The following is a 10,695-nucleotide window of genomic DNA, read 5'->3' on the forward strand; positions in this document are numbered from 1 at the left end:
TGTCGCGAACGCTTTTAACACAGTTTGCATTATTCAAAATAATTTTAATAACACGATTTCAAATCTATTTCTTTCCTGAATAAAGTTGAAATATATTAATTTTATTCGATTAACATATTTCTGTAAATCCATCTATTCGGTTAGCACTGGTAGTTTACTTGGTTTTTAGTTATATAGGATAACTAGATAATATGAATATCGGCAAATTATATATAATATATATATATAGTGATATGAATTTATAGTGAATATATGTAATATTTAAAAATTATATAAGATGATAAATTCTTGATGTTATACTACAAAGTAATATTTAAAATTTTTGTTGCGGGACGTAACACCTCCCCCCTAATAAGAACAAAATCCACTTGTTTTCGGAGGATTTTGTTCTAGGGAGATTAGATATCTTCATTTAAAGTGTTTAAGCGGTCTCTTAAGTTTGTATATGATGTAGGCATATTTACGTTTTTGGCGTTTTCCTCGTGGCAAGGTCTCATCGTCCTTGGAGGTTTGGCTGGAGGAAGTTGTTGAGTGACTACTTCCGGAGGCGCAGTGGGATCGATGTTGGAGGTTTGAAGGTTCGTTCCCCTGCCAGGTGATTGATCGTCTCGGTTATCATCTCCAGATTTCTTAGAAGATTCTCGTGCCAGATGGAGTAGCAAGTTTGCAAGAGAGCTCCACAGGGCTCCGATTAAATGAAGGCTGCAACCATATACAGTATGGAGAGCGTATCCATGGATGACGGTGTCGATAACAAGCTTGACTAAGCGGATGATCATGAAGATTCCGACAAGTCCTGCTGTGGCTGATCCAAAGTTTATGAATCCTTTCCAGATCCGTGAGGCTGTGCTTTCGACAATTTTATTTAGAGAATTTTCATCCAGCAAATTATATACTGAGATTCCTTCGGTGTTCATGGAGTGGCCAGTTAGTCCTCTAGCAACGGCATTGAGTAAAGCTGGCTTTTCGGCTGGGAACATAATATGATTTCTTAGCTTTTCTATGTCCTTTTCGGAGTAGATTCCACTGGTAGCTAAGGATCCCGGAGTGAGGTATCTCCAGGTTAGAGCAGCCATAGGTTTTAGCTGTTGAGGTGGTAGCTGTCTAACCTGAATACTAGGGGTGAGTTGGACCCATGTATCCTCGATTCTGTACAGCGTAGGAAGTTCTACACTGCATTCTCTTTCGTTACCGATTTTGGTGATGATTCTTGACTTGGGGGTAAGAAAGAGAGAATGATTGCGCACCGTGACAGGAAGTTCAGCATAACATTCCTCCGTTTTTCTGACCATTACTTCAACAGGGATACATTTGACTACTTGTACAGCTTCTCCTGTGGTAACAGCCATATATCCTGGTCCTTTCATTAATCGATAGGCAAATTCATCTGGTTGGAGTGTAGCGAAAGACAAGGCATTGGTAATCACTTGTCTTTCTAGTTCGCATTTTTGCAAGATGACATTATTGTAAAGAGAAGTCATCTGTTGTTTGACGTGTTTTTCTATATACACGAACTTGGAGTTCATGTATGTAAAGATGTCAAGATTGTTGACTGGGATGATTCCTCGATTAGCGAAGGTATTTCCTGGTTTTGCTTCCAGGATAAATAATTTCGGATGCTCGGTGCGTAAGAGAGTGTATCCGCATAGAGGCAATTCTGTAGTTTTCATTAAAGCGAAGGTGATTTCTTGTGTTACTAGGCTGTAGATGACTGGAGCGTGGACATCAGAGTGATCTTCGGAAATTTTATTTGCAGGTCCTTCGTAAAGAACATCGTATTGTTGGAAATTACAAGTAGTAGTGGGTATTGGTTTCCAATAAGTATGCCCATCGTCAGCGTCTAGGCAAAAGCTGTCAATGAGATCACATATAGTTCCAGACTTTAGTTTGATCTTCCCAGTGTTTAACTGTATGGGAACATAGGAAGATCTTAATGATATTTTTACAGCTGCTTGGACGACTACATCGTCCCATGTTCCATATGGATCATTGTATTGTGCTCCTTTGCAATATCCATCGACTTGTATACGGCCTACAAGAGTGATACTCCGATAGGTCGTCTGATTTGCTTTTATGCCGGCGACAAGATTGTTGTCTCCGAGTTTGATGGTTCCGTCTTGAAACATTCTCAAACATTGGGTGTATCCAGTCTCGTGTACATAATCGGCTCTTCCATTGTGAACAGCAGAGATATGTGAATGCATGCCGCAATGGTATATATTCCTGGATATTTCCACTTTACATTGTATGACTTCCGTATAGCTGTAGTCGGACAATTGCAATAGTTGAATATGAACATCGGTGGTATTGGGTTTTCGTATGTTCAAGTCACATTCGCCAACATCAAGTAAAGAGACAGCGGTGATATTGAGGTGTTGTCCTCCGCAATCGAATCCGATAAGAGCAGCGGTTTCGCATAAGAAGGTTATTAGGACTAAAGGCGTCATGGTGGTCTGAAATAATGATGATTTCAGTATATGTGGTAGCAGTATATATATATATTATGTTATATGATTACTTGAATGATCAATACAATTTTATGGATATTTAATAGTGAATAATTGTCGCTTAGCATATTGTGATTATAGTATAATTGTATAGACATATATATATAAGTGTATATATTTCCATGCAAAAAAAAAATTCTATATTTAAAAATTGAATACATAATAGGTATCTTTATAGCATTGTTTTTAATATATATATATATATATATATATATATATATTGTTCGTAATTATATGGTATTATGTTTTATGTATATCTATTTATTATAATTCCCCTTTTTTTGTTTCTTTTCCTTTATATATATATATATTTGTTATTATTACTATGCACGTATATATATATATGTGTGTAACTATAATTAATGGTTATAATTTGTGGATGCCTGTGCTAACTAGAGATACAATAAATGAGGCATCTGAATAAGTATGTACTGATTATATTACAATAATTTTTATATATTTTAGGTAGCAAAACAAGGACTGATATTTAAGAAGAAATTATTTCTTCCAAGACTTCCGGGTCATTTGGATCAATCCTTATTTCGGCCCGTCCATATTCTATTCTTAATGTGGAAGAGTCTACTGATATACCGACTAACTGTTTGTAAGTATTTTCTTCCTTTTTCTTTATAAATGAGGAAAATTGGTAATAAGCCTTAACACATTTCATACATTTGATAATTGGTCGGCTTTTATAACAATTTTGACCGCAAATACGACATTTTTGCAAGGGCACTGAGCCATATTGGAATGTATGAGAGTATCTTGTAAGAACTCTGTTATAAATTGTGGGGTTATAGCAATTTGTACAGATAAGGTAAGAGTTTGAGTCACTTAGAATATCGTGAGTTAATATAATGACACAGTTTACGCGAAAACTATTAAAAAATGAATCCTTTAAAAGCGGATGGATGGATGTTTTGGTTTTTAATGGCGGACACATTTTTTCCCCCTCTTTTTTTTTTTTTTTTTTTTTTTAAGCGTATACCCCTTGTTGGTGAGTCCTGCAAAAAGCAAAAGCAGTTAGATTATTTATGTTTCTTCCATGGTTCCTCTCATATATTGCCCTTTCAAAGTAGGAAAATATGCATTCAGAACATTGAAAGATAGAGCGAGTGGTATCTAGAGGAGCTAGACAATATTCACATTTAGAGAAATTTATTTCACCGGAAGTTACCCAGTGGCATACTATCAGGTCAGGTTTAACTCGAAATTGACGAATTTTGCAACATGCACAACATATACGAACCGGGTTATGGTTCTTCTTAGTGTGTTTCTTATAGAATATTATTTTTTTACATTCTGCTTTGCAGATATTTGGGAAGTATTGTAACAAGTTATGGATGTCGTGATTGCAAGGCGTATTATTTACGTTGCTCATTATGGTTTAATCAACAATTCTTGTTTAATCGAAAATCTTGAGCTTGTTCTCCTTGTAAATAATATAGAAAACATCTCCTGCAGTCCGACAGGGGAGTTATGAGAGATAGTAATAAATTACACATATGACATCTAAAGCCATACAAAGAAGCTGGGGGAAAATATGTAACAATGTGGTATATTATGGGCTGAAGTTCTCTAGTTTCGAACATTTCACATGAACGACAGTAATACCGATCATTATGGGAGCAGATATATCCTTCTAATTCGACATGTAACAAGTGGGACAATGTGTCTAGGTCTTCTTCGGGTATTACATTTGGCAGGAAATCCATTTAATCAGATATTCTGCGAGATTCTCGTATACGTTCTCCTTCCAAATAGTATAAGAAACATCTCCTACAATCTATTATAGGAGTTACACTAGACACATTGCGAGCACATATGCAACATTTAGACACCGTGATGTCGGGGAAGGATTCAGATATACTATGGTAATTTATATAGTAAAGTTCATGGTCTGCTTGTGATTTGCACGAGACGCAGTAATACAGATTATGTCTTGAAGAAATATATCCGTTAAATTCTTCGTGTATTACATGGGATAAGGTATCAGCGTACTCAATAGGTTGCATTTTAATTTAAAAGGTTTTAATTTGGGCTTTCATTCTCACTAATAGCAAGATTGGAAGAATTAGTGGCTCTAAATATTTCGGCAATGTTTCGTGTGCAGACAGAACAATTAGCTAAAGGCCTTATTATGGTTATGGGTCGCTGACAATATGAGCAGATAGTTCTGTAGGGATGTGGGGCAACAGATATAATGTGAGAATCCACTGGGAGAAAAAATCGAGAGTTACAAGTAGTATGCAGCATACAATAGCAGGCGCAACAATAGTGGCTATGGTTGTGCAAGTGAAGATACCCATGTAATTTAATACACACAGCATTGGGGGGGTGTTTGAGACATTATTAAGCATTATTACACAGAGGTAGTATAAATAAAAGTTCAATGATATTTCTAAAACAGATAGAGCACTCATGCAAAGGTTTCAGAGTAGTAAGAGTTCGACGACAGTTGATACAGTGGGGTTCAACGTGGTGTGGTCCCAGAGAAAAGAAATGAGAAGATAATAGAGGAAGTTGAGATCTTAGTGAAGAAGATTGTACACCTTGATAACAAAGTTCACAGAAGTAGATATTCAGAATAGGATCACGGTATCCTCTAATTTTAATACAGCATACCGTGTTAATAAAAGACATGCCTTATGACATAGGGGTTCTATCATATACATTAAGAACTAAAGGATATTTAAAATCGTCGACATGAGTCGAAGTGCTATCGAGGAGACGTAATAATTCACTCGCAGTTAGGATACACGAGATGCAATTGTCTATGGATCTAGTCTTTATTACTGTAGTACCACAGATAGAGCAGCATTCGTCTCTAGCGACGTGGCTGTTTATGAAGAAATGTCTCCTAAGACGTCGATACTGGCTTTGGATGATTTGTGTACGAATCCGAGAGTAACAGTTGCTGCACAAATTAGTGTCGTCATTCAAGCAGATGGCTCCTACTACGTGTGCACAGTGAGCGAATAGGAACGACTGTTTTACTTGATACAGGAGCGATGAATCCGGTCTGGGCTGGACTGGCTGCTTATGCCAGAGCATCTGTAACAGAATTATTTAAATTATTATTTCATCCTGGCTGACAGTGGGACTTTTTTATTTTATCTATGTGAACGATACGATTTTGGTTTCCAACTCTAAGTTTAATATTACTAGGGGGTAATAATTCGAGTACTTCATGTGGTCCTGTGTATTGGTCGGCGAACTTTCCCTTTCGCGGTTCTTTTAATAAAAACACGGCCATTCCTATTTGGAGTTGTTGCGGATTTAGATGGCGATCATAGTATGTCTTGCTCTTTTCCTTGGCACGTATAAGATTTAGCTGAGCTTGGATTTGTAGATCTCTTATTTTATTAAATAGATTCGTAATATATTCGTGATAAGTAGGTTCAATATTTTCTTCGATAATAGGATGCGCGGAAGGTAATCGAGCTATTCGCCCAAAAACCAGTTCATAAGGTGAATATTTGGTGCCTTCGTGCACGCTGGTGTTGTATGAGAACATTGCTAGTTTAATATATTTATCCCAGTTATCTTCTCTATCTATTTGTGTCTTTAAATATTCTGTTAACACATGATGTGAACGTTCTAGTGATCCATTGGATTGAGGATGATAAGCTGTAGTTTTAAAATGTTGTATATTAAATCTTTTCGTTAATTGTCGCATTAATGCTGACAAAAAGTTAGTTCCTTGATCCGTTAATATGGCGCGCGGTGCTCCATATATACAAATAAAGTCTTTTGTGAAAGTATCAGCTATTGTTAAAGAAGTAGCTTCTTGTAACGGTGAGGCAACAGAATATTTCGTTAATAAATCTTGCATGGTTAGTATGTATTGATGATTGTTCTCCGTGATGGGCAGAGGTCCCATAATGTCCAAAGAGACTTTATCAAAGGCCATCCCAGGCGTGTCGGTAATGACCATGGGTTGTTTAGTTTTTACTCTTGTTAATTTCTTTAATTGACATTCTCGGCAGGTTCTGATAAAATCCTGAATGTCTTTCTTCATTGTTTTCCAGCAATAGCGTGTTCTGATCCGATTATAGGTCTTAGTTACGCCTTTATGTCCGCCGTGGGCTGAGGCGTGATTTTCTAGAATTAAAGATTGACGTTTTTCGATTTCGGGTGTCTGGATTAAATTTAAGCATATGGTTATATTAACCGGTAGTTCTTGCAGGTATCTTTTAATTTGGTTGAATATGTATGACCATGGTAAATCGTCGAAGCGTTCGGTCTTGCTGAGACTTATCGAAGAAAGGTCGAGTTCGTGAATTACATCTACGAGAGAACGCAGGCAATTTTTTAGAGTTTGCGCTCCAATGAGAGTACGATTGTTTTGTTTAATAGGAAGAGCGATTAGCGTGTTGGTTTTCACGGTACATACTCTGGCTCTTTCGTAGGTTAGTCCCTCGTATTTGGGAAGTAATTCAGCTTCATGATATAGCTTTGCCCCGTTATAAGGTGTTCCGTTTAGATAAATGAATATTACATGGTTGTCCTTTTGTTTCAGTAGATTATCTCTGACTTCCCGTATTTGAGCACGACTCCATGGTGGAGGTTCAGGGGGTTGTTGTTGGTGAGGTACGACATCAGAGTCTAATATCTCCGTATAATCGGAGTCTTCTTCGGAATCCGAGACTTCCTCAATGGTAACTCCATTGTCATCATCTTCTCGTTCGGTGGAATGATTTTGATAATTTCCTGTTGGTTGGCGTTCTGGGGGAGCCGAGATCTCAGCGAATTTTTGATGGATTCCCAGGTCTTCCTGATTAGATCTTGCATTCTGACCTTCGGGTGTGTTAGATTTTCCCTGCGGTCTTTGAGGTCTATATGAAAATATTGATTCATCAGATGAGTATTCCTCTTCATCGATGAGGAATAATGGAATAGCCATGTTAACGGGTGGGTTCCTAGATAAGGCATCAGCGTTATGATTTAAGGTTCCCTTTTTGTAGCGTATTTCATATTGATATTCTGATATTTTAGTTCTCCATTTCCATAGTCTTGATGAGGGATCTTTAATGGAATGCAACCATACTAGTGGTTTATGATCCGTTACAATAATGAAAGTTCTTCCGTATAAATATGGCCTAAAGTGATTTACGCAATAAATGATGGCTAAACATTCTTTCTCTATGGTTGAATAATTTTGCTCGGCGGGATTTAAAATACGAGAGGTGTAGGCAACGGGTAAATCTTTCCCTATTATTCCCTGACTGAGCACTCCTCCAACCGCATATCCAGATGCGTCGGTAGTTAAAACGAATGGTCTAGTAAAGTCGGGGTATTGTAAAATAGGCTCGGAACATAGTGAATTTCTTAGAATATCGAAGGCTTCTGTTTGCTTTGCCGTCCATTCAAATTTCTTATCCTTTTTTAAGAGGTCGGTTAATGGTTTAGCGACTTTGGAAAAATTGGGAATAAATCTTCTATAATATCCGGCTAGTCCTAGGAATTGTTTGATGTTTTTCGGATTCTTTGGAGTAGGAAAATTCATTATAGCTTTTACCTTAGCGGGGTCAGGTTTGACTCCATCGGATCCAATTATATGTCCTAGATACATAACTTCACGTCGTAAAAATTCGCATTTATCTGGTTGTAATTTTAAATTTGCAGCTCTTAATCTCTGCATTAATTTTTCGAACTTGCTTTCGTGTTCTTGCAATGATCGTGCATAGACGACAATATCATCCATATAAACAAATAATTCATTTCCCTGAAGTCCGGATAGAACGTTATCCATCAACCTTTGAAAAGTTGCAGGAGCATTTTTTAATCCGAATGGCATTCTTTTGAATTGGTAATGTCCGTAAGGCGTAGAGAAGGCAGTTTTATGAGCGTCTTTTGATGTCATAGGTATTTGATGGAAACCGGAAGCTAGGTCCAGTACCGAAAAATATTTAGCAGATCCGAGCTGATCCAATATGTCCGTTATGTTCGGAAGAGGGTAGGCATCGCCTATCGTTTTTTCATTAAGGTTTCGATAGTCGATAACCATTCGCCATCTTTTATTCCCTAAGGAATCTGGCTTTTTCGGAACTATCCATAAAGGAGAGTTGTAAGGAGAGGTAGAAGGTTCAATTAAATCTGAGGACAGCAATTCATTTACTTGTCTATTAATTTCTTCCTTATGTATAGGAGGAAATCTATATTGTTTCGTGTGGACAGGCATTTCGTTAATAGTAGGAATAGAATGTTGAGCGGCGTTTGTCGCTTGGAGATGTTCACCGGGTAAGTGAAATCTATCGGAGTGTTTGAAGACTAGTAGTCGAACATTTTCTGACTCCTCGGAATTCAGATGTTCAAGACGTAGAAGATTTATGACATCAACAGTTCTATCTGTTGGTGTTGGTAATGCCTGGTTAAAATAAATGGGATTATCTATGGCTTTGACGAGCTCCACTCGGGGTTCGTCTAGTCCAGCGAGATTGTTGGAGTTAGAAGTTCGGATTAATCCCCTGGGAAGCCCTTGGGTTCCGGTGGGGTCATTACTTGTCTCACAAGTATCGTATTCTTGTAATTCGACAGTCGGAATGTTAAAGATTAATTCTTCCTCGGAAGTGTTAAATATGGGCATATAAGCTTTTCCGTTATTGTTAACAACGATGGCCTCTCCGAAATATATGCCTTTGGCAGGCGTGTGGCGATGTATGTATCCGATTTGCCTTTCTGGATTAGAGATATAAAAAGAACAGGGAGTTACGGTCCTTTCCTTAAGACGTATGGCATTTGAATTCGTAAAAGGAATTTTCGTATCCTCATACTGCATAAAATTATCCTTGTAGTTTACTATGACGGCCTGTTCCCTCAGGAACTTATTGCCTAGAATTCCATCTTGTGAAAATGCTATTGAGTCAGATATGACGTAAAATTCGGACAGTTTTCCGAGAATAGATATGGAAACAGCTCCCAATGTAACGATAGTTTCAGAGGCGATTCCTTGTAAAGCTAGAGGATTAGATTTGTCGAGAGTAACGTTTGGATTTAAACATTTTTGTTTAATGAGGTTCAATCCAGATCCAGAATCAATCATAAATTTGCAATTTGTTATTAGATCTGGAGAAAATAACGTTACTGTGGGCAATTCCGTGGATTGTTGTTTGTCATTTATTTGGCAGATTCGGAGGTTTGTGCGAGAGTTCCTTGTGGTGTTATCACATTGACTTTCTCTTGAATGTGGTAAGTCGGACGTCCTGTTTGCAGGTCGTTCCGGCGGACGTCGGTTCTCAGCGGAACGCCTTGCGCGTTTCCCGAAGTACCGGGTTGGGTTGCTTCCAAGGTTCTTTTGTAGGCGAGCTTTCGGCATTCCTCTATGAGGTGTCCAGGAGTTTTACAATAGCGACAGATTTTAGTCTGATAATTTTGTTGAGGCTGCCCGGCAGTTGTTAATTTAACTGGCGATGCAGTAAAGGGTGGTTGTGAAGTTGTATGTCCGTTATTGGGATGATAGCGGTTGTTAGCGTTATTGCCCGTAGGATTTTGGCGAGATGTATTGCCGGCATGGTTAGGGAGATCAGCACGGGGTTGAAAATTCGGGCGGAAGAGAGTTCGCTTCCGAATGTTCTCGGCTTCAATGGTTTTAGATAATTGTATGGCTGTGCTAATGCTCTCCTCAAAGGTTCTCGGATGTTCAAGCTTTACGCGTACTAGCAAGTCGGGTGGAAGCCCGTTGATGAAACTATTCATGGTAGTTGCTTCAATGGCATCTTTGCTTCGTTCTCCTATATTTCCGGCCAAATCAGATTCTCCATCTATAATTGCAGTACGTATTTCCTGCACTCTGCTTATATAATCGAAAATATTCTCATTTTGTTTCATATATATGTTAGCTAGTTCTCCTCGGTATTGATCAACTGACTTATTTGGACCAAAAATGAGCTTTAACCGTTTTGTTAGTTCAAAGACGGTGTGACATTCTACTCCTTCTATAGCAGAATACGCATGTCCTTGCAGCTTGTTAATGATAAGCTGCACTAAATGATATTCGTGATATGCAGGTATTAAATCGAGAGCGCGTTCACAAATTTTACTGAAATGGAAAACTGACATTTTGTGGCCATCGAATTTAGGTATTGTGTCGATAGCATCTTTAAGGCGTATCGGGGAAGGTTGATCCATGATGTCAAAATGTTGGGATGTCGGTTGAGAAAATATTCGTTCTTCACGTGGAATATGT

The 10,695-nt window shown here is 38.0% G+C and overlaps 1 protein-coding gene across 1 annotated transcript; it reads right to left on the reverse strand.

The window, feature by feature from the left end:
* Window positions 1-398: 398 nt before the first annotated feature.
* On the reverse strand, window positions 399-2,447 carry LOC145976356 (uncharacterized). The gene has a single exon (XM_083107418.1). The coding sequence runs from the start codon at window positions 2,445-2,447 to the stop codon at window positions 399-401; it is 2,049 nt and encodes a 682-aa protein (XP_082963544.1).
* Window positions 2,448-10,695: the final 8,248 nt, after the last annotated feature.

Source organism: Camponotus vicinus, unplaced genomic scaffold, assembly GCF_025532165.1.
Source record: "Camponotus vicinus isolate PSW18456_S1 unplaced genomic scaffold, iyCamVici1.0 SCAF_8, whole genome shotgun sequence".
NCBI classification, from domain to species: Eukaryota; Metazoa; Arthropoda; class Insecta; order Hymenoptera; family Formicidae; genus Camponotus; species Camponotus vicinus.